Raw genomic sequence first — 24747 nt, 5'->3', positions numbered from 1 at the left:
CAGTCAGCATGCCAATTGCACACTCCCTCAAAACTTGAGACATCTGTGGCATTGTGTTGCGTAACAAAACTGCACATTTTAGAGTGGCCTTTTATTGTCCCCAGCACAAGGTGCATCTGTGTAGTGATCATACTGCTTAATCAGCTTCTTAATATGCCAGACCCGTCAGGTGGAAGGATTATCTTGGCAAAGGAGAAATCCTCACTAACGGGGATGTAAACATTTATGCACAAAATGTGAGAGAAATAAGCTTTTTGCGTGTATGGAACATTTCTGGGATTTCTTATTTCAGCTCATGAAACATGGGGCCAACACTTTACATGTTGCATTTATATTTTTGTTTAGTGTAGTTTTTGAGAGATTGCAACATGTCTGTGTTATGATGAGAAAATACATATCATCTTGGATAGTCCCTTTACTTACTTTAAGTTATTACAATTATTTAAAATGAAGCCACCATCAACTGTTCTTTCAGCCAATGTTGAATGAAACTGTGTTGACCAGAAGGAGGAGCTCTTAGAGAGAAAATCTCAACTTGAAAATCTCAACTTGCTTTTGGATTCGGTCCGTATCCCCAACCTATCTTGGAAGATCTGCTTTATAGCTCGATTGAAATTTAAAAGCAATATTCCTGTGTTTACGGACTGCAAACTCTGCATATGTTGCCTCAATCGGAATTGACTTTGACATTTTAATCAATTAGGCAATACGGATTAAGTCCCTTGATCAGGTTTGATAGGGTTCAATTACAACCGTACAGACTTCATCAAAACAATAAACATTCCATTGACCTATATTTTAGACAGTGTGCCTTTCAGGGTATCACTTTACTGGGGTACACATTCATAACAGCATTTATTACACCTTCATGAAATGTGTATTAACACCTTTATGAGTGTAGCCTCTACATTTGTTGAGTGTTGGTCGTCTGTGGCTCATTTGGTACAGCATTGCCCTTTGCAACACCACAATTGTGGGTTTGATTCTTCGGACCACCCGTATGTAAAATGTATGAATATGTGGCTGTAAATTGCTTCAGATAAAAGCATCTGGTAAATAGCATATATTACCTACCAATTTACTTTGATATTTTTGAAATGTAACATAATTGTGACCATATTGTTAATCAGTCCAGTACCAGTATTTCATCTTTGTGTTTGGTGTAGCCTAGTTGTCGGTGATTCCTTACCCTTCTAACATTCCCTTTGGCAACATGAGCAAATCACTGCAGAGCATTTAACCAGGAAACATTGGGAAGGAAAGGGGAGACCTATGTCAGTTGCACAACACAATGCATTCAACTGATTCAACCGCATTTAACCCAACCTGTGAATCAGAGAGGTGCAGCGGGCTGCCTTAATCGGCGTCCAGGGAGCGGTTGTTGTTGGGGGCCAACTGCCTTGCTCAAGTGTAGAACCTCACATTTTTCCACATTGCCGGGTTGGGGAATTGAATCGTCCAACGCTCTTAATCGCTAGGCTACCTGCTGCCCCCTCATTGTAGCAGCAGACACAGGAAAGTAATCCTACCTCTACTTATGTAAGAGAATGACTGCACTCTCCTCAGATGAGTAAAGGGATACAGATGTTGACTGTTAAACTGATCAGAGGTTGTATTTTTAGGATCCCTGTATTTAGCTCCCCCTGTCATTGGTCCAGACAGCTGGATGTTGATGAAATCGTGGAACACAGAGCCTTTTGTGATGAGTACGTGACTAGACACACTCTTCTCCCTCCCTATAGGTTCCTGAAACTAGCATGGATTTAAAAGCATGGTTGTGTTACAGTAACAACCGTGAAATGTGGACTACATGTTTGTTGTACTATATAGATGTACGTTGATTGATTTGTGCACTCACATTCATTGCCTTATGAATTTATTTCTTCTGGGTTATGGTAAGATGCTTGGGATGTCCCTACCCTAAATCCCAATCCTAAACATAAGGTTAGGGTTGGGGTTTAGGGTAGGGACATCCCAAGGATCTCAGATAGCACTGACCATGCTGAAAGCCCCCAGTGTTCTCTACAGCAGTAGCTGTGTGTGGGTAAAATCACCTGGGAAGCCAAGCCAGGAAAAAAAAAAAAATTACAACCTATGTGTTGTGATAACTGCATTGTTTGCTCTATAACCTGTAGGTTCATATGCCTTGCCACTGTGGTATATTTTATTTAACTATGCAAGTCAGTTAAGAACAAATTCTTATTTTCAATGACTGCCTAGGAACAGTGGGTTAACTGCCTTGTTCGGGGGCAGAACAACAGATTTTTACCTTGTCAGCATGGGGATTTGGTCTTGCAACCTTTCAGTTACTAGTCCAATGATCTAACCACTAGGCTACCTGCAGCCCCAAATAGGTCTGAGGCCGAAACAATTGTCTCTAAGGCCGAGTGGCACAGTGGCAGAATAAATTCAACCACACCTTTGTTTCATTACAAAACCGGAGAGCAACCTCTGTCTGAAGTCCACAAAACAAAAGGTTACATGGTCAATCAAGTTAATGTTTCTGCAATTTTCTGAGAACTAAACAACTTTTAATTTAGAACCGCAGAGAGTTACCGCAAGTCTCAAAGAAAACATGAGCTGGTACTGATTTATGTGTGTGGTATGTTTGGTGTCTGTGTGTTTGTGCAAGTAGAAGAAACATGTTGACTCACACTACTTGTAGAGAAACGCCAATGGCATCCATGTTGCCTAAACGGTCTATGACTCTGTCATACAGTACACACTTTTAGTTTTTGTTGTCCTGGGCTAACCGGCTAAAATGCTTGCTCGCTAGTCTCACTTCCTTTCAAATCAAATAAACTTTTATTGGTCACTTACACATGGTTAGCAGATGTTAATGCGAGTGTAGCAAAATGCTTGTGCTTCTAGTTCCGACAGTGCAGTAATATCTAACAAGTAATCAAACAATTCCACAACAACTACCTAATACACACAAATCTAAAGGCATGGGGTAAGAATATGTACATATAAATATATGGATGAGTGATGGCCAAGCGGCATAGGCAAGGTGCAATAGATGGTATAAAATACAGTATATAAATATGAGTAATGTAAGACATGTAAACATTATTAGTGTGGCATTATTTAAAGTGACTAGTGATACATGTATTAAAGTAGCCAATGATTTGAGTCTGTATGTTGGCAGCAGCCTCTGTGTGATGGCTGTTTAACAGTCTGATGGCCTTGAGATAGAAGCTGCTTTTCAGTCTCTCAGTCCCAGCTTTGATACACCTGTACTGACCTCGCCTTCTGGATGGTAACGGTGTCAGGATTTGGCCAGGGTTGTTCCAGTTGTTTGTCAGTAGATGTCCCCATTGTGCTTTTTGTCCCTGTGTTTTTCCCTTGACCCCCATTATTGTTTGCACCTGTGTCTCGTTTCCCCTGATTGTATTTAAACCCTTTGTTTCCCTCAGTTCTGTGCTCTGTGTTTGTATGTTAGCACCCTGCCCTAGTGTTCTGTGTGCGCTTGTCGATTCCGGGTAACGTTCTTGTGGTATTCTGTTTTTTGTTTTTGTTTAGTTTTGGTGAGTTTCTTTTTAGGTCTTTTTGTGTTTTACCTTCCACCTTTTGGATTTGCCATTTTTTATTTTAGGATTTTTTCTTTATTAAATACACCGTCTTAAGTACTGCTGTGTCTGCCTCATCTTCTGGGTTCTGCTGTCTATTCGTGGCTCAGTTGGTTAAGTGACTGTTTCTCACTCCGGAGACCCAGGTTCGAAACCGGGTCCTGACAGAAACACAGAGCCAAAAATGAACCCAGAGGCAGCCAGTTCCCAGGACCTTTTGCCACGCTGTCCCACCACCAGGAGACTGTCCAACGCCACGAAGCCGCCCTGGTTCAGCAAGAGGCCTTAATGGCTAGACATTCTCATCTTCTGTCGGAGATGCTGACTTCCATTAAGCAAATATCTGATCGACTTACCCCGGCAACAGTTCCCGTCCCAGTACCTCAAGTTCACGTACCCATGGCAGTTAACCCCCTGGCTGAACCTCGTCTTCCACCTCCCCAACGGTTCTCAGGTGATCCAAGTGCTTGTAAAGGGTTTCTCACTCAAAATTCTCTCTCCTTTGAGCTGCAACCCTCGTCGTTTCCCACCGACCGGTCTAAGATCGCATATATCATCACCCTGCTGTCGGAAAAAGCCCTGGCCTGGGCTACTGCTGTGTGGGATGCCCATAGTTCCTGCTGTGCCAGCTACTCTGCCTTTGCTGAGGAATTCAAACGAGTGTTTCAAGGCCCAAGCAGTGGTTCTGACTCAGCCAAACAGCTCCTGACTCTCCATCAAGGTTGGCGCAGCGTGACGGACTATGCCATCCAGTTCCGCACGGTGGCAGCTGCGAGTGGCTGGAACAACGAGGCGCTCACGGTGTGCTTTCTGAAAGGCCTTTCCGACACTATCCAAGATGAACTGGCCACTCGGGAACCACCGGACAATCTCGAGTCCCTGATCAAGTTGGCCTCACGCATTGACCAGCGTCTGAGAGAGAGAGAACTCAACCGTAGACCTCTAGCCCCTATCAGTCCCAGCTCCGAGTCCCCACCTTTATCATCACTGGCTCCACCGGAACCCATGCAGATTGGACGCATCTCCCAGGCTGAGAGAGACTGCCGGATGAGGGAGCGACGCTGTCTATATTGCGGCAAACCGGGCCATTTCCGTTCCACGTGTCCCGGGCTCCAGGGAAACGCTCTGTCCTGTACAGACCGGGGGGAACTGTAACGGGAAACATAACCTCCTCCCATCCGTCCAACTCCCGTCTGCTCATTCCAGTCACCCTCTCCTGGGACAACCACAAGCTTCACCTTCAAGCCTTGGTAGACTCTGGAGCCGCAGGTAACTTCATGGATGGTGTCTGGGCGAAGGAGAATGGCGTTCCCTCTGAACCTCTAAGTGACCCCATGAGGGTTACTACATTGGATGGAAGCCCTTTGGGATCTGGACTTGTCACTCATGTCACTACCTCCTTGAGACTTTCAGTTTCACAACACCAGGAATTGATGAACTTTCATTTGATCTCCTGTTCCGAGTTCCCTCTCGTCCTTGGATACCCCTGGCTTCACAGCCATAACCCTCACATCGACTGGTCTGTGGGCACTATCAAGCAGTGGGGTCCTACGTGCCAAGCTACTTGTATTTTCCAGAATTCCCCGAGTTCTACTCCCGAGTCTTTAGAATCCATCGACCTGACCCGAGTTCCCGAGTGTTACCATGACCTCAAACTGGTGTTTAGCAAACAGAGGGCCACCATGCTACCACCCCATAGATCTTACGATTGCCCCATCGACCTGTTTCCGGGCACTTGCCCCCCAGGGGTCGGATCTTTTCCCTATCTCCACCCGAACGAGCTGCTATGGATACCTACATCAAGGACTCTCTGGAAGCAGGCCTCATGCGTCCATCCACCTCCCCGGCGGGAGCAGGGTTTTTCTTTGTGGCCAAGAAAGACGGTGGGTTACGTCCTTGCATCGACTACCGGGGACTCAATGACATAACCGTCCGTAACCGTTACCCGCTACCCCTTATGGCCACAGCCTTCGAGCTGCTCCAGGAAGCAGTTGTTTTCACTAAGCTTGACCTGCGGAACGCATACCATCTTGTGCGGATCAGACCTGGTGACGAGTGGAAGACCGCTTTCAACACGCCTACTGGTCACTATGAATACTTGGTGATGCCCTTCGGCCTGACCAACGCCCCAGCGGTGTTCCAAGCGCTCATAAACGATGTGCTTAGGGATATGCTTAACATATTTGTGTTCGTTTACTTGGATGACATCCTCATCTTTTCGAGCTCCCTTCAAGAACACACTAAGCATGTCAGACAAGTACTCAAACGCCTCCTGGACAGCCATCTGTACGTTAAGCCGGAAAATGTGAATTCCATTCATCCCGAGTACAATTCCTGGGATTTGTAGTGGAACCCGGTCGAATCCAAATGGACCCTAGGAAGGTAGGGGCGGTAGCGGATTGGCCCACCCCCAAATCCGTTAAGGCTGTTCAGCGTTTCCTGGGCTTCACAAACTTTTACCGCAAGTTCATCAAGAACTTCAGTTTGGTGGCAGCTCCTCTCTCAGCTTTAACCAAAGGTGGCAATGCAAGGTTTTTTTGGGAAGAGAAGCTGAGACGGCCTTCCAAGGACTCAAGCAGCGCATCCTCTCTGCTCCCATCCTGATACTACCGACTACGGATGAACCATTTGTGGTGGAGGTAGACGCATCAGAGGTTGGTGTTGGAGCTGTCCTGTCTCAGAGGGGTGAAGACAAGAAGCTTCATCCGTGCGCTTTCTTCTCACACCGGCTTACCCCGACTGAGAGGAACTACGATGTGGGGATCGTGAACTCCTAGCGGTTAAGATGGCATTGAAGGAATGGAGACACTGGCTCGAGGGGGCTTCTCACCCGTTTCAAGTGCTTACGGACCACAAAAATCTGGAGTATATCCAGCAGGCGAAGCGATTGAACTCTAGACAAGCTAGATGGTCTCTTTTCTTCAATCGATTCCAGTTTATCCTCACCTATCGACCCGGGTCGAAGAATCTCAAACCGGATGCCCTGTCCCGAGTCTACGCTCCTGCCATTCGAGATGACACGGACATGCCTGTCCTTCCTGCTGCTAAGATTGTGGCTCCGATCTCGTGGCAAGTTGAGGATACCGTGAGACGTGCTCAAGCTAGCGAACCGGACCCTAAAGGAGGCCCTGCCAATTGGTTGTTTGTCCCCAAGGCAGTGAGGACTCAGGTCCTTCTGTGGGGGCACTCCTCTCGCCTCACCTGTCATCCGGGCGTAGGTCGCACCTTGGAGTTCATCCAGCGTAAGTTCTGGTGGCCTACCATAAGAGAAGACGTTGCCACTTTCGTCAATGCCTGCCCCGTGTGCTGCCAGGGCAAATCTTCTCACCTCCGCCCTCAAGGACTCCTTCACCCTTTACCTGTTCCCCACAGACCCTGGTCCCATATCTCATTGGACTTTATTACTGGACTTCCTCCATCCCATGGCAATACTACTATCCTAGTCATTATCGACAGGTTTTCAAAGGCGGCCAGGTTCGTCCCTCTGACTAAGTTACCTTCTGCCAAGGAAACGGCTGAGTTGGTAATTAATCATGTGTTCCGAGTCTTCGGCATTCCTCAAGATGTGGTTTCTGACAGAGGTCCCCAGTTCGCCTCAAGGTTTTGGAAGGCCTTCTGCCAACTCATGGGGGCTTCTGCCAGTCTATCTTCAGGGTACCATCCGGAGTCCAACGGCCAAACAGAGAGGATGAATCAAGAGCTGGAAACCACCCTCCGATGTATGACTCGTGACAACCCGTCCACATGGTCATCCTTTATTGTTTGGGCCGAATACGCGCACAACACCTTGCGCTCCTCCTCCACTGGTATGTCCCCGCACGAGTGTCAGTTTGGCTATGCTCCTCCATTGTTCCCGGACCAGGAGGCAGAAGTCAGAGTGCCTTCAGCCTTGAGATTCGTCAGACGCTGTCGGCTTATGTGGAGGAAGACCCGTCTTAATCTGATGCGTTCCTCACAGAGGTATCAACAACAAGCCAACAGACGTCGCCGTCCCGGGCCTACCCTGCGCCCCGGCCAGAGAGTCTGGCTCTCCACAAGAGACTTACCTCTACGGGTGGAGTCTCGCAAGCTGTCCCAAAAATACATCGGTCCCTTCAAGGTTGCCAGGAGAGTTAACCCAGTTTCTTATCGCCTACACTTACCCAGATCCCTTAAGATTAATCCCACATTTCATGTGTCTTTGTTAAAACCTGTTGTTTTTTCTCCCCTTGTCCCGGCAGACAGACCTCCCCGCCGCCTCGTGTCATTGGAGGCCAGCCGGCTTATACCGTCCACCGGATACTGGATTCCCGCCGGGTGCAGCGGTCCTGGCAGTATCTGGTGGACTGGGAAGGCTACGGTCCTGAGGAGCGCTCCTGGGTTCCTGCCAAAGACATCCTGGACCCTGACCTCATTCGTCAGTTCAGGGTCCTCCACCCTGAGAGAGCTGGTAGGAACGTCAGGAGCCGTTCCTAGGGGGGGGGATTCTGTCAGGATTTGGCCAGGGTTGTTCCAGTTGTTTGTCAGTAGATGTCCCCATTGTGCTTTTTGTCCCTGTGTTTTTCCCTTGACCCCCATTATTGTTTGCACCTGTGTCTCGTTTCCCCTGATTGTATTTAAACCCTTTGTTTCCCTCAGTTCTGTGCTCTGTGTTTGTATGTTAGCACCCTGCCCTAGTGTTCTGTGTGCTCTTGTCGATTCCGGGTAACGTTCTTGTGGTATTCTGTTTTTTGTTTTTGTTTAGTTTTGGTGAGTTTCTTTTTAGGTCTTTTTGTGTTTTACCTTCCACCTTTTGGATTTGCCATTTTTTATTTTAGGATTTTTTCTTTATTAAATACACCGTCTTAAGTACTGCTGTGTCTGCCTCATCTTCTGGGTTCTGCTGTCTATTCGTGGCTCAGTTGGTTAAGTGACTGTTTCTCACTCCGGAGACCCAGGTTCGAAACCGGGTCCTGACAAACGGGGTGAACAACGGGGTAACGGTGGTTGATGTCCTTGATGATCTTTTTGGCCTTCCTGTGACATTGGGTGCTGTAGGTGTCCTGGAGGGAAGGTAGTTTGCCCCCAGTGATGCATTGTGCAGACCACACCACCCTCTGGAGAGCCTTGCGGTTTAGGGTGGTGCAGTTGCCGTACCAGGCAGTGATACAGCCCGATACTTTCCACCTTCTCCACTACTGTCCCATTGATGTGGATATGGGGTGCTCCATCTGCTGTTTCCTGAAGTCCACGATTATCTCCTTTGTTTTGTTGACTTATAGTGAGAGGTTGTTTTCCTGACACCATGCTCCGAGTGCGCTCACCTCCTCCCTGTAGACTGTCTCGTCATTGTTGGTAATCAAGCCCACTACTGTTGTGTCATCTTCAAACTTGATGATTGAGTTGGAGGCATGCATGGCCACGCAGTCATGGACTAACAGGGAGTACAGGAGGGGGCTGAGTACGCACCCTTGTGGGGCCCCAGTGCTGAGGATCAGCGAAGTGGTGATGTTGTTTCCTACCGGCGGGCGGCCCGTCAGAAAGTCCAGGACCCAGTTGCACAGGGCGGGATTGAGACCCAGGGCCTCAAGCTTAATGATGAGCTTGGAGGGTACTATGGTGTTGAATGCTGAGCTGTAGTCAATGAACAGCATTCTTACATAGGTATTCCTCTTGTCCAGATGGGATAGTGCAGTGTGATGGCTTGCATGGTCAACGATATGCCAGGCCTGCTAATTAACATTAGCATACTACATCTAGTTACACATTGAATTTCCATCCTCCCAGGCCAGGGGCACAGTGTATGAATTTATGCTTGGATCAGAATTGCCATTATAGTTATTGGCCAGTATGGAAAATTAAGTAAAACCACAAGTCCAAATCCCTATCTCCATCCCTGGCTAAATTAGGAAAGGGACGATTTTAGCTAGCTAGCCAGCCACCGGAGGACAACGACACAACTAGATGCAGCAATTCAAGGTTTTTTTCAGTCAATGACATTTGGCTTCTAATGTGATTGGTCTGAAGCCAAATCCAAACTAGCTTCCCTTGACATTTTTTTGTGGTGAGCCAGGACCTTTCACAGCTGAGCTCACTCAGTTTAGCTAAATGCTGATTGGCTATTATTATTATTTATTTATTTATTTTCAATGGAGGCCAAATGCTCGCTGGCTTCCTTTTCATTCAATGCTATGGGTCGGAAACAATGTCATACTCTTTTTGACCAGACAGCATCAGATAGATCAGATAAAATAGTGGTGCTGTTTCGTTCGCTCCGATGCTTTCTCCAGTGAGATGCGTTCAGCCTCTTGCGAACTGAAATTAATTTATGAAACAGAGAGACCAAAGATTCATTATTTTGTATGTTTTTTTCTTAATTTCTTGGTGAATTTCTCGGGGAAAGCCTGGCATCCCTTGGCTCCATGAATACACGCTACTGCTCTATGGTAACGGTTAAAGGACAAGCCTTCCTGCATCCGAAAGACAATTGTGAAACTTTGAATAAAGTGTCCACGACAATTAAAGCAGTTAGCAAAATCCAACAACAATGTTTCAAATGCTCATTCAACACTGCAAGACAGCTGTTGTGAGCATGTTTTTTTGGTAGTAGCTATTTTAAATGTTTGATATTTACCTTTTAAGTTTAAACAAATAAGGCACTGTATCATACTGTCCTTGTCCTCCCATAACCCGGACGACACTGGGCCAATTATGTACTGCCTCATGGGTCTCCCTGTCGCGGCCGGCTGCAACACAACCTGGGATTGAACCTGGGTCTATAGTGATGCCTCAAGCACTGTGATGCAGTGCCTTAGAGTTGCTCTAGCAACTCCCCTGGCGGGCTGGGCACATGCACATTGACACGGTCGCCAGTTGTACGGTATTACCTCTGACACATTGGTGGTTAAGTGAATATTGTGTCAAGAAGCAGTGTGGCATGGCGGGTTGTGTTTCAGAGGACGCATGGCTCTTGACCTTCGCCTCTCCCGAGTCTGTACAGGAGTTGCAGCGATGGGACAAGGCAGTAACTACCGATTCTATATCACTAAATTGTGGAGAAAAAGTGGGTACAAATTTAAAAATAACAAAGAAGGATTTTTAAGACTTGAGTCAATTGAGGCATGTATTGTGTATGTGTGCCATTCACAGGGTGACAAAATATTTAAGTGCCTTTGAATGGGGTATTGTAGTAGTTGCCTGGCAGGTGGTTTGTGTCAATAATTGCAACACTTTTGGGTTTTTCACGCTCAACAGTTTCCTGTGTGTATCAAGAATGGTCCTCCACCCAAAGGACATCCAGCCAACTTAACACAACTGTGGGAAGCATTGGAGTCAACATGGGCCAGCATGCCTATGGAAAGCTTTCGACACATTGTAGATTCCATGCCCCGAAGAATTGAGACTATTCTGAGGGCAAAATGGTGGGGGGTGCAACTCAATATTAGGATGGTGTTCCTAATGTTTTGTACACTCAAGTGTATATCTGGAGCCACACAAGGACATTATTTAGCTATTTCACCACTTACATGTACCTGTCAAAAGTTTGGACAAACCTATTCATTCAAGGGTATTTCTTTATCTTTACTATTTTCTACATTGTACAATAATAGTGAATACATCAAAACTATGAAATAACACATATGGAATCATGTGGTAACCAATTTATTTATTTTTTCAAATGTAAATATATTTTATATTTGAGATTCTTAAAAGTAGCCACCCTTTGCCTTGATGACAGCTTTGCAGGGGGGGAGAGACATGCTGGAGATGCCATGGAACCTGAGAACAGGCCTGGTCTGAGAAAACAACTGTGCTTTGTGAACGCTCGCCAAAGGTGCAACTGGCATTGAACCAGAGGTGTGATGTCATGTCAGCCTGATTCAGAGGTCTGTTTCAATGGGATACTAGAGACTACTAGCAGGGGAGCCCCCAGACCCCAGTGCATTCTGTCTCCCTTGTCGGGTGGTTTCTGCTGTGGAGACTTTCAGTTGGATATTTGGTGTTGGTGTATATTATGAAAATCCACCACCTTGTCCTACAAGCCAGCTGTCTAAATTGGAATAATCATACTTTTTCAACAAATGATCCATGGTTTTTCCATAGCCTTTCTCCTGAGACTGGTCAATGACATGGACGGTTTCGCTAAAAATGTATTTCCTAATTTCCTTGTAGGCCACGGCACAATCCCAATGCTTGTACTGCAACAACTGTGTCAACATCGGACGTTGAACTCTTTTATTGGTTTGAGACATTCAGTTACCTCACTGCCCAGAAAATCAAACAATGTGGTCATTCTTGGCAGAGTGCCCTCATTTGTTCTAAATATACTGTATTCTTGTGTGGAGCTACAGTAGCCATTTCATTGTTGTCTGTGGTTGCAGCTTTTGTCAAGAAGATAATCTTAACAAAGATATTATAACTTTTTATTCCAAATGATTTAAAGCTGGAATCCTTAATTGAAGCACTGATACTATCAAGAAAGCGGTCACAGTGCCTGTGTTTTGGTAAAAAGCTGAGGGATAGTTTTCATAGCAGTCAAATAGTTTCTAATTTCTCACACTCCTGAGAGTGATGATAGAACAGACTGTAGGAAAAGAAAAGTAAATGATTGGAAAGTGGGAGAAGGGGAGAGAGAGAAAGAGAGAGGCTTAGTTTCTGACTAGATCTGGTCCCAGATCAGCAGCAGGTCTCAGTGTGCTGTTTATTTCTAATGAGGAGTGCAGGCAAAATCTGTGATGAGTGAAATAGCTTCCTGCTAATCCAAATGTAGAATTATCTCAATTATAATGACCTCATTTGACCTGATGTCTGCAATTGTGACTCCTCCAAATAAAAGGTGCCCTCTGGCAGTTAATAAAAATAGGTTAACCTCAGTTTGTTCTCAGAGCAAGTTTGCCTTCCAAAACTCCAATGAGACACGATATCACTCGATCAGTCCAAACCCACCTCTATTTCCTCTCTCAGGCAATATGTGGGGAATGTTCTGGCCTTGATTCACAGACAAGCAGAGTAACCTTAACAAGAGAAAATCTCCTCATGCTGATGGAAAGTAAATGTTCCAGTCCTGTCTGAATGCTCCCCAAAACGTAAGGAGAGGTATTACATCCAAATGGTTAAGGTAAGGGTTACGGTTTGGGATAGGCTTAAAACAAAATGATCAAAAACAACTTTCTATCGCTTGATTCAAACATACAACCTGCTGCACAAAAAAGTAAATGGTTACGCCCTTCTCCATCTCTGTCCACAAAGCTGAAACATACTCCAAGGTAACAGAGCTCACGGTTGCCCCTAATGTCCGGTTTCCATGTCCTCTCTCGACGTCGTCAGACACGGATGGACATCGAATACTGACTTATCATAGGTGACCTGGCTGGTCCACATACAGTGCAGTGACATCGGGAACTCTAGTGACAGGGTGACAGAGGAATTTTAGTGTATAAATGACATGAATCCTAACTATGTTCCCTTCTGAGCAAAACAATCACACATCTTTACAAGCAAAACAAGCTCAGATCTTCACCCCTTTGAGTCTTTGTCACAGATTCATAATATGAGTCATTCAGGGTTGACAGTGGGGTATGTGGTTTTACTAATTAGGGGTATTTTGACTCATGCTGAATACAAATGTGCCAACAGCCAAACTAAACAAAAAAGGCTAAAAAAAATGTTTTTTGAACGATATAATGAGATGAGATCTTCTGGAGAGACAAATCAGAGTGCATACACACATTATTTTTGTTTTATATCGGGACATGAGAAAAAAATAGGAAACCATTACAATGCTCTTGCTAGAATCACTGCTCTTTATTACGCTTTGCTCATGAAGCGAAATAAAGAGCAGTGATACTAGCAAGAGCAGTGATACTAGCAAGAGCAGTGATAGTAGCAAGAGCAGTGATAGTAGCAAGAGCAGTGATTGTACCAAGAGCACTGATTGTACCAAGAGCACTGATAGTAACAAGAGCACTGATAGTAACAAGAGCACTGAAAGAAGCAAGAGCTGTGATAGTAGCAAGAGCAGTCATAGTAGCAAGAGCACTGAAAGAAGCAAGAGCAGTGATAGTAGCAAGAGCACTGATAGTAGCAAGAGCACTGAAAGAAGCAAGAGCAGTGATAGTAGCAAGAGCACTGATAGTACCAAGAGCAGCGATACCAACAAGAGCAGGGATAGTAGCAAGAGCAGTGATAGTAGCAAGAGCACTGAAAGAAGCAAGAGCAGTGATAGTAGCAAGAGCACTGATAGTAGCAAGAGCACTGATGGTAGCAAGAGCACTGAAAGAAGCAAGAGCAGTGATAGTAGCAAGAGCACTGAAAGAAGCAAGAGCTGTGATAGTAGCAAGAGCAGTGATAGTAGCAAGAGCAGTGATACCAGCAATAGCAGTGATAGTGGCAAGAGCAGTGATAGTAGCAAGAGCACTGATAGTAGCAAGAGCACTGATAGTAGCAAGAGCACTGAAAGAAGCAAGAGCAGTGATAGTAGCAAGAGCACTGATAGTAGCAAGAGCAGTGATAGTAGCAAGAGCACTGAAAGAAGCAAGAGCAGTGATAGTAGCAAGAGCAGTGATAGTAGCAAGAGCGGTGATAGTAGCAAGAGCAGTGATACCAGCAATAGCAGTGATAGTGGCAAGAGCACTGATAGTAGCAAGAGCACTGATAGTAGCAAGAGCAGTGATATTAGCAAGAGCAGTGATATTAGCAAGAGCAGTGAAAGAAGCAAGAGCACTGACAGTAGCAAGAGCAGTGAAAGAAGCAAGAGCACTGACAGTAGCAAGAGCAGTGATAGTAGCAAGAGCAGTGATAGGAGCAAGAGCAGTGATAGTTGCAAGAGCACTGAAAGAAGCAAGAGCACTGACAGTAGCAAGAGCAGTGATAGTAGCAAGAGCAGTGATAGTAGCAAGAGCAGTGATAGTAGCAAGAGCACTGAAAGAAGCAAGAGCACTGAAAGATGCAAGAGCACTGACAGTAGCAAGAGCAGTGATAGTAGCAAGAGCACTGATAGTAGCAAGAGCAGTGATAGTAGCAAGAGAACTGAAAGAAGCAAGAGCAGTCATAGTAGCAAGAGCACTGAAAGAAGCAAGAGCACTGATAGTAGCAAGAGCACTGATAGTAGCAAGAACAGTGATAGTAGCAAGAACAGTGATAGTAGCAAGAGCAGTGATAGTAGCAAGAGCAGTGATACCAGCAATAGCAGTGATAGTGGCAAGAGCACTGATACTAGCAAGAGCAGTGATAGTAGCAAGAGCAGTGATATCAGCAATAGCAGTGATAGTGGCAAGAGCACTGATAGTAGCAAGAGCAGTGATAGTAGCAAGAGCACTGATAGTAGCAAGAGCAGTGATAGTAGCAAGAGCAGTGATAGTAGCAAGAGCAGTGAAAGAAGCAAGAATACTGATAGTAGCAAGAGCACTGATAGTAGCAAGAGCAGTGATAGTAGCAAGAGCACTGAAAGAAGCAAGAGCACTGACAGTAGCAAGAGCAGTGATAGTAGCAAGAGCAGTGATAGTAGCAAGAGCAGTGATAGTAGCAAGAGCACTGAAAGAAGCAAGAGCACTGACAGTAGCAAGAGCAGTGATAGTAGCAAGAGCAGTGATAGTAGCAAGAGCAGTGATAGTAGCAAGAGCAGTGATAACAGCAATAGCAGTGATAACAGCAATAGCAGTGATAGTGGCAAGAGCACTGATAGTAGCAAGAGCAGTGATAGTAGCAAGAGCAGTGATAGTAGCAAGAGCAGTGAAAGAAGCAAGAATACTGATAGTAGCAAGAGCACTGATAGTAGCAAGAGCACTGATTGTACCAAGAGCACTGATAGTAACAAGAGCACTGATAGTAACAAGAGCACTGAAAGAAGCAAGAGCTGTGATAGTAGCAAGAGCAGTCATAGTAGCAAGAGCACTGAAAGAAGCAAGAGCAGTGATAGTAGCAAGAGCACTGATAGTAGCAAGAGCACTGAAAGAAGCAAGAGCAGTGATAGTAGCAAGAGCACTGATAGTACCAAGAGCAGCGATACCAACAAGAGCAGGGATAGTAGCAAGAGCAGTGATAGTAGCAAGAGCACTGAAAGAAGCAAGAGCAGTGATAGTAGCAAGAGCACTGATAGTAGCAAGAGCACTGATGGTAGCAAGAGCACTGAAAGAAGCAAGAGCAGTGATAGTAGCAAGAGCACTGAAAGAAGCAAGAGCTGTGATAGTAGCAAGAGCAGTGATAGTAGCAAGAGCAGTGATACCAGCAATAGCAGTGATAGTGGCAAGAGCAGTGATAGTAACAAGAGCACTGATAGTAGCAAGAGCACTGATAGTAGCAAGAGCACTGAAAGAAGCAAGAGCAGTGATAGTAGCAAGAGCACTGATAGTAGCAAGAGCAGTGATAGTAGCAAGAGCACTGAAAGAAGCAAGAGCAGTGATAGTAGCAAGAGCAGTGATAGTAGCAAGAGCGGTGATAGTAGCAAGAGCAGTGATACCAGCAATAGCAGTGATAGTGGCAAGAGCACTGATAGTAGCAAGAGCACTGATAGTAGCAAGAGCAGTGATATTAGCAAGAGCAGTGATATTAGCAAGAGCAGTGAAAGAAGCAAGAGCACTGACAGTAGCAAGAGCAGTGAAAGAAGCAAGAGCACTGACAGTAGCAAGAGCAGTGATAGTAGCAAGAGCAGTGATAGGAGCAAGAGCAGTGATAGTTGCAAGAGCACTGAAAGAAGCAAGAGCACTGACAGTAGCAAGAGCAGTGATAGTAGCAAGAGCAGTGATAGTAGCAAGAGCAGTGATAGTAGCAAGAGCACTGAAAGAAGCAAGAGCACTGAAAGATGCAAGAGCACTGACAGTAGCAAGAGCAGTGATAGTAGCAAGAGCACTGATAGTAGCAAGAGCAGTGATAGTAGCAAGAGAACTGAAAGAAGCAAGAGCAGTCATAGTAGCAAGAGCACTGAAAGAAGCAAGAGCACTGATAGTAGCAAGAGCACTGATAGTAGCAAGAACAGTGATAGTAGCAAGAACAGTGATAGTAGCAAGAGCAGTGATAGTAGCAAGAGCAGTGATACCAGCAATAGCAGTGATAGTGGCAAGAGCACTGATACTAGCAAGAGCAGTGATAGTAGCAAGAGCAGTGATATCAGCAATAGCAGTGATAGTGGCAAGAGCACTGATAGTAGCAAGAGCAGTGATAGTAGCAAGAGCACTGATAGTAGCAAGAGCAGTGATAGTAGCAAGAGCAGTGATAGTAGCAAGAGCAGTGAAAGAAGCAAGAATACTGATAGTAGCAAGAGCAGTGATAGTAGCAAGAGCAGTGATAGTAGCAAGAGCACTGAAAGAAGCAAGAGCACTGACAGTAGCAAGAGCAGTGATAGTAGCAAGAGCAGTGATAGTAGCAAGAGCAGTGATAGTAGCAAGAGCACTGAAAGAAGCAAGAGCACTGACAGTAGCAAGAGCAGTGATAGTAGCAAGAGCAGTGATAGTAGCAAGAGCAGTGATAGTAGCAAGAGCAGTGATAACAGCAATAGCAGTGATAGTGGCAAGAGCACTGATAGTAGCAAGAGCAGTGATAGTAGCAAGAGCAGTGATAGTAGCAAGAGCAGTGATAGTAGCAAGAGCAGTGATAGTAGCAAGAGCAGTGAAAGAAGCAAGAATACTGATAGTAGCAAGAGCACTGATAGTAGCAAGAGCACTGACAGTAGCAAGAGCAGTGACAGTAGCAAGAGCAGTGATAGTAGCAAGAGCAGTGATAGTAGCAAGAGCACTGATAGTAGCAAGAGCAGTGATAGCCTCACACTCTCTTGCTACTTTCTTATTTTTCTCATCTTATTCAACTTTTGCCAATCACCTGCAACGAAGATAGCTCAGATGTTCGATTGCCTTCATAATTTTAAATATCAGGACATACAAGCATTTCCTAGGCTGGTTCCAAAATACACCAATTGATTATCTTTACTCGAAACAAGAGTTTAAGCTAGCAAGATCTTATTCACAAATGCTCTGTTCTGCTGACATGCCACGCCATTCTGCCAAGTAGCCTATGAATTATGATGAATCTCCTTTCTTTACTAAATGCCAAACTAGCATTTAATTGCTTCTCAAGATATTGACATCAAGAGTGAGAGTGGATCCTCTTAACCTTGACATTTGATTGGTCTTGTGTATAAACATTCTTCCCTCAACCAGTCTGCAAATTCAATTCCCATCCATCATCTGCAGTCGGTACTGCTGACTCAATGTCCATCAATTAGCCAATTAGGCATAGGCACAGTCATTTTTGTCTGTCTGCTGTCTGCGTACATTGATCAGAAAATACTTTGAAATTATGAATTGTGACAATATAGGCTTTTTTCTGAGTGTTCTCATATTTTCTAAGTGTAGGTACAGCTACTGTTGCCTTACTGATCTGGGAGAAGATTCCAGTGGTGGAAAAAGTAGTCAATTGTCATACTTAGATAAAAGTAAAGATAACTAAATAGAAAAGTTCTCGCAACACAGAAACAAAAAGTCGGACAATTGAATTTAAGTCAAAAAGCGTTACTTCATATAAACAGAATTACAAGTTACTTCCTATAAACAGGATTACAAGTTACTTCATATAAACAGGATTACAAGTTACTTCATATAAACAGGATTACAAGTTACTTCATATAAACAGGATTACAAGTTACTTCATATAAACAGGATTACAAGTTACTTCATATAAACAGGATTACAAGTTACTTCATATAAACAGGATTACAAGTTACTTCCTATAAACAGGATTACAAGTTACTTCCTATAAACAGCATTACAATATGGTGTAACAGAGTGTATAAACAGTATTTGGTGTGTGAATGAAAACACAAAGGTGTCCGACAGGACATCTGTGCTTTCCTATACGTAACATTTGACCAAGACGACTTTTAGGGCCTTTGAGGTTACACTATATCCTGTCTTCTTTGGTGATCTTCAATTCTGAAGGTCATCATCATTTTATTTGGTGCCAAGAAAACATGGGACTTTAGCTTCTTCAGTCCTCACAGGACACAAGGCACAGAAATACAGGACACAGAAAGAATTATATTTACATGTATCCGTGTAGTAAAATCTGTCAGTGACTCTTTTTTTGGCCATCTGAATCTACCGTAAGGTTTCAAGTCATAAACAATTTCTAGCAAAGTGCCTGGACACCCATTCTCAACCGAAAGGACTTTTTTTGCGTTTTAATGTTGGAAAAATACTTGCACACAGCACTATATATTTGACCTTTATTGAACCAGGCAAGTCAGTTAAAGAACAAATTCTTAATTTCAATGACGGCCTTGGAACAGTGGGTTAACTGCCTGTTCAGGGGCAGAACGACAGATTTGTACCTTGTCAGCTCAGGGATTCAAACTTGCAACCTTTCAGTTACTAGTCCAATGCTCTAACCACTAGGCTACCCTGCCGCCTGCTGATATAGTATATCCTTACTATATCCTAATCAAGGTTTGTTTAGAATGTTTCTCTTACTGTAGATCATTATAGTCAAGGTCAGAGATCTCAGAAGCTGTAGTGAGGCGGTTTGGGTTTTGCCCAGCAATGGCATCTTTCTTCCGTGACCTTGAGCACCCCTTAACTTCCCATACTGCTTCTGAGAAAACATCTAATGTAGTCTTGAGCAATCCTTTTAAGTATTCCTCTGTCCATTTGGACTGTCATTTTTATGACCTAAATATGCAGGGTTTATAAACCCCTCTGAGTGAGTGAGTGAGTGAGTGAATGTGTGTGTGTGTGTGTGTGCGTGTGTACAACGACAACCCACAGATAGCATTGTGAGTTATAACAGTCTGTAAATATGGAGAGATGAACATTAGTATCACACAGGTAAGATCATTATTCTGGTGCAATGTCAGGGGCACTGCATTAGACAAACATGAAATGATATTCTCTTACTGCTTGACAAGTCACCATAAAGATTTGACCTGTAGAGAAGATAAGAAGAAAAAAGACATATTCCACTTACTGTTTTGTTTAATCAATACTCTATAATTGTGTTCCATTATGTGAACTGTGGCATATCTGCTGTCTTATCTGGTTTCCAGTGGATTCATTCCTATTTTGATGAAACCTTGTGACAATGCATAATCAGCACTGCAAGCTGTTTCACCGCACTGTGTGGCTCAACCATGTGGTTCAGTCAGGAGAAAAGGAAGTGAGCAGGGAGATAGGGTTGGCAACATGCAGCACAGTCTCTGTTTGTTTTGAGTAGTTTCCCGGGCTACAGGAGAGGAGTGGATGGCCTATTGGAATGAGGAGGCCTGTGAACACAAAGATGCTGTCCGTTGTTGGTGACTGAGTGACATCAGTGGGTACGAGCACAACAACATGCCATGTTGCAACATGACAAAGATTTTTCTGACCCTCTGTCAAGAATGTCTCATTGACCGTTACCAACTAACTAAAATTTTAGTCCTGCAAAATGCTCAATGGTTTCTTGATTATTTTAACTGTTGAATAGGTCATTTCCTACCTACAGTGTGATTCCATTTGTGGGTGATTGAGATGAGCTTTCCTCCCACATGTGGCCCTGGAACTGAGGATTCAGGTGACCTGAGACACCTCAGGGGTACAGAGTAAGGACGCGTCAGCTACACAGGATTTCAGATGGTCTAAAAGACAGCTGCACAGGAAATGAGAGGGCTTTAAAAGTCTTCCCCTTCCCATGACTTCTTACTGTATTACCTGTGTAGCAACAGCAGAGGACAACAAAACACTAATGATGTCACTGAGGACAACAAACATTGATGTCACTGAGGATAACAAACATTGAGTCACAATCTGTTTCTATCAATCCTGCTATCTTATCATCAGAGCGGTCCTCTTCTATGATGTGTAGAAAGCTTTTGGCACCAAATTGCATTGAAGCATTACCCAAGAGGATATTAGTGGGTGATAGTAGTTCATTTCCTGTAACATTTCAGATTGGCTCAGTATGACTCAAAGTCAGCTCAGATTAATGTTTTTTAGATGAACATTCTCAAAAGATATTGTGACGCCAATGACAGGAAAGCAGCATAAACACAGCTTGCTGCCCTAATGTGGGTTCTCTCGTTCTGTGTGGTTGGTCAGTCAGCCAACACTAAGGGACAGGTGTTATATTAGGCCCAGCAAGTCCTGGTAGTTGGCAAGTGTTTCCTGCAATCACCCACAAGACCAGTTAGCAAGAGTTTCCGACAATCACCCAGAAAGTGTTTCCTGTAATTACACAGAGACGCTGAGACGCATGTTATCATCCCGACAAGAGAGACACACAGAAGGACAGAAAGTCTAGCTAGCACAGCTTGGAATAGGGATTTGAAAGTGCAAGAGAGTACCAACACAGCCATGCATGGGCAGATATATTGATTAGGAGGAGTGAGTGAGTCACTACTACTTCCCGTTCCTTTTTATAGGAAACACAGTGACCGATTCCTTCTTGGTTCCACAAGCTCTGAGTGAGCGACGGGGCATCTATTAAGGCCTATAGACCTGTGCTAGCTGTGATTCTTCTACCAAGGTGTTTCTAGATCTGGGGTGATTCAGGTCTAAGGAGTGCGGTGGTAGCAAACAATAGTGATGCTAACTTAGCCTTAGCCTAGCTGTGATTCTACTGTGACTCAGCTGGGAACCCAGGTTCCCCTGCAGGTGGCTGTGGCTGAGGCAGGGTAACGGTGATCTTGTTGGGGTGGAAATACCAGGGCGAGAGGAACAAGAGAAACAAACCCCGGCCAACGGGGCTTCCTTTCTTTCCATCCTCCACTCTGTTCTCCTCTCTTGTTCCCCTCCTCTATAATCTGCTGGGGGGGGGGTGCCCAGTCCTTTCAAATGAGGTGGAATCGTTCCTCCCATATTTACCCATGTGGAATGAGAAGCGGCAGCTGATTTCTTCACCGCACAATGTCTTTGGAACACTTGAAATTCCTGGAAGGGACGGATTTAGAAAGACTTTGAGAAAGTCTCTGCCTTGATTGAATGTCTTGGTTGTTTCAACTTCTGGTTGAAAACTAGCATGAATTTAGGAAAAAAGCACCATCACATTCAATAGATCTCATGCTATACCAGAGAGTGGCTGCTGTACAGTGACCCTCAACAATCCATTTCAGTATTGAAAGAAATGTGAGAAATATTTGACCTGATCAGTGTTGTCTCATTTATCCTCCTCCTCTCCTCTAACTATTCCCCAGGTTGTTGCTGCAAAGGATAATGTCTTCTCAGGTCAACTTACCTGGTAAAATAAGGGTAAAATTATTACAATTTATTTTTATAAACAAATCTGCTGGCAAGGAGAGAGAGACCCCCCCACACACTAGACACAGAGACACAGAGACAAACACACACAATATAAAATATATATAAAAATACACATACCCACAGACCCTTGCATAGCCAATACACATTAGGATTAGTCTTGTTATGGCATAAGTGGGGTTAAGTTTGCTTATTAAAGCGTCAAATGTTAGCAGCTTGATTGTAATGCATAGTAGTGGCAGATATTATAAGCGTGTGTGTGTGTATGTGTCCAGTGTCCTTCCTTGAATTGGGTAAGAGGGTGGCTGTGCAAGAGAAACCTGCCTTCAATTCAACAATTGATGATATGTTTGCTAGACTTCAGCTTCCAGTTTTCTGCTTGACTCACTGTTTTAAGGCTCTGCGTGCATGATATTTTACCTGTGAATATGAAACGTCATCCTAAACAGTTTTACTCTGAACATTTCTAATCTTCCATTTCTAGGTAGTCACGTGACTTCCCTTAAGAACCCATCTTCTGCTTCTGCTAGATAGACTACAAATTCTACCTGCATTAGCAAAACAAGGAAATGTACTTGCAAATTCTTCAAATGGAAAACATTATGGAGATAAGGAGTGGGATTCATATTGATATTTCCAGCACAGTGTTTCTCTATCGGAAGAGCTCTCTAAATCAAAGCTCTCTGCTGCTGCTAGAACTATTTTAGAATATTCATGAGCATGCATGTCATTAAAGTTCCTGCAACCATTTTGGTTTGAAGCAGAGACTTGCGGAACTCCTTGCAGATAATGAGTACATTTTGAGTCTTTGAATTTCCTCTCCATTGGCAGCGACAACTCTTGCCCTTTATAGTTGGCAACTATACAGTACTTACTACACATGTGCTATCATCTACAGTAAAGTATCACTGTTGTTTTGCATGGTGTAGATATAAACTGCTGTTATGTCTGACTTCATGAGCCACTCAGTGAACCTTTTTGCTTAAATATACCACGCCACCTTGGGCCTTATTGCTGGAATATTCCTCATTCATCAGCTCATCTCTGCTGTCAGGGTGAGGTCAGGCATCAGTGATTTATCTAGGAGTTGTGTGTAGTCCTCTATTGGAGGCCACCCGCTAAGCTCCTTTATCCTTCCTATAAGAGCCTGTGGACTGGCTTTTTCTCACCACTGTTCCTGAGCTGTTTAGAATGACCTTCTGCTTCACTGTGCCAACAGCCATTTCTAATAGACTGTGCAGAGGGGGGGCTTTTCCCATGTGGTTATCTACATGTCCTGAGCCAATCTCACCTCACAATACCACAGATACTATTTTAATAGTATGTCAGAGTGCTTGGGCTCTGGTTAGCGGTTGCTGGTTTTTCTATTACCTATTACCATTGGGATTATTCAATGCACAATTATCTTCTCAGTTAGAGATAAGAAATTAGGCGTTTGGCAGAAGAGGATTTTGAAAATGCCAAAGCACGTTTACCCCTTTATATTGTAGACCTACTTCCTCTGAAATTTCAATGCCACTGTTCCATTTTAGGTGCCTTCAATATTGAGTTGGATTAACTGGATATATGCACTGTGTGAATCTGATGTATACGTTATTGTTTAGCTATCCAACCCCACACTGCTCTTTTCTTATTACAGCCCTTGTATAATAACACAAGGCTGCAGTAGTTTGTCAACTAACCTGTACCCCCGCACATTGACTGGATACTGGTACCCCCTGTATTTAGCCTCATTATTGTTATTTTATTGTGTTACTTTTTTTTGTTTTTTTTTACTTTAGATTTACTTTAATATAGTAAATATTTTCTTAACTCTAATTTCTTAAAACTGCATTGTTGGTTAACCACTTCTGTGAAGGGTTAATAAACCAACAGCTCATTTGGCCACCTTTCCTTCCAGTTCTCTGCTGCCTGTGACTGGAACGAATTGCAAAAATCGTTGAAGTTGGGGACTTATCTCCCTTACCAACTTTAAACATCTGCTATCTGAGCAGCTAACCGATCGCTACAGCTGTACATAGTCCATTGGTAAATAGCCCACCCAATTTACCTACCTCATCCCCATACTGTTTTTATGTATTTACTTTTCTGCTCTTTTGCACACCAGTATCTCTACCTGCACATGACCATCTGATAATTTATCACTCCAGTGTTAATCTGCTAAATTGTAATTATTTGCCTACCTCCTCATGCCTTTTGCACACAATGTATATAGACTCTTTTTTATTTTTCTACTGTGTTATTGACTTGTTTATTGTTTACTCCATGAGTAACTCTGTGTTGTTGTCTGTTCACACTGCTATGCTTTATCTTGGCCAGGTCGCAGTAGTAAATGAGAACTTGTTCTCAACTAGCTTACTTGGTTAAATAAAGGTGAAATAAATAAATAAAATAAAAGGAGGAGGCTTTAGTGAATATAATTTTGTTATTTTTTCTTCATTTAAAAAAAGTCATTATGCAAAATGATCAACATCTTACATTCCTACCTCAAACATGTCCAACAAAACAAAACACAGGTGTAAACAAGAAAATACAAAAAAATATATATATATATATTGTATGTAACATTAAAAACAAAAATTATATTAAAAAATATAATTTTAAAAATATAACAATTCTAGTGCAATTCTATTCACTCAGAAAAAAATATAATTATGATTCAGGAAGATGTTATTCTCATTGTTATTCACTAGGGACAATGTCTTGACAAGATTACTAAATTCAATCAAAAACATTGTTAATGTTGGTATAGAAATCTGGAATTATGGTTTGTGGTATAAAGTATTCGACAAAAATATATTTTTTAAATCACAATAATTTCAATTGTCTTGTTATCATTGCAATAGTAACACATAGGGGAGGCAGGGTAGCCTAGTGGTTAGAGTGTTGGACTAGTAAGCGAAAGGTTGCAAGTTCAAATTCCCGAGCAAACAAGGTACAAATCTGTCGTTCTACCCCTGAACAGGCAGTTAACCCACTGTTCCTAGGCCATCATTGAAAATAAG

The 24747-nt window shown here is 43.6% G+C and overlaps 1 protein-coding gene across 1 annotated transcript in view; it reads left to right on the top strand.

The window, feature by feature from the left end:
* LOC135557311 (dentin sialophosphoprotein-like) overlaps window positions 1-24747 on the top strand; it is a 32346-nt gene that overhangs the window by 396 nt on the left and 7203 nt on the right. The window contains exons 3-4 of the mRNA XM_064990494.1: window positions 13354-16295; window positions 16467-17273. Of these exons, the coding sequence (XP_064846566.1) occupies window positions 13354-16295; window positions 16467-17273 (3749 nt within the window). The remainder of the gene's footprint in view (window positions 1-13353; window positions 16296-16466; window positions 17274-24747) is intronic.

Source organism: Oncorhynchus masou, chromosome 16 (genome assembly GCF_036934945.1).
Source record: "Oncorhynchus masou masou isolate Uvic2021 chromosome 16, UVic_Omas_1.1, whole genome shotgun sequence".
Classification (NCBI taxonomy): Eukaryota; Metazoa; Chordata; class Actinopteri; order Salmoniformes; family Salmonidae; genus Oncorhynchus; species Oncorhynchus masou.
The sequence above is the reverse complement of the archived record's forward strand: the minus strand, read 5'-3'. Positions and strand labels throughout refer to the sequence as shown.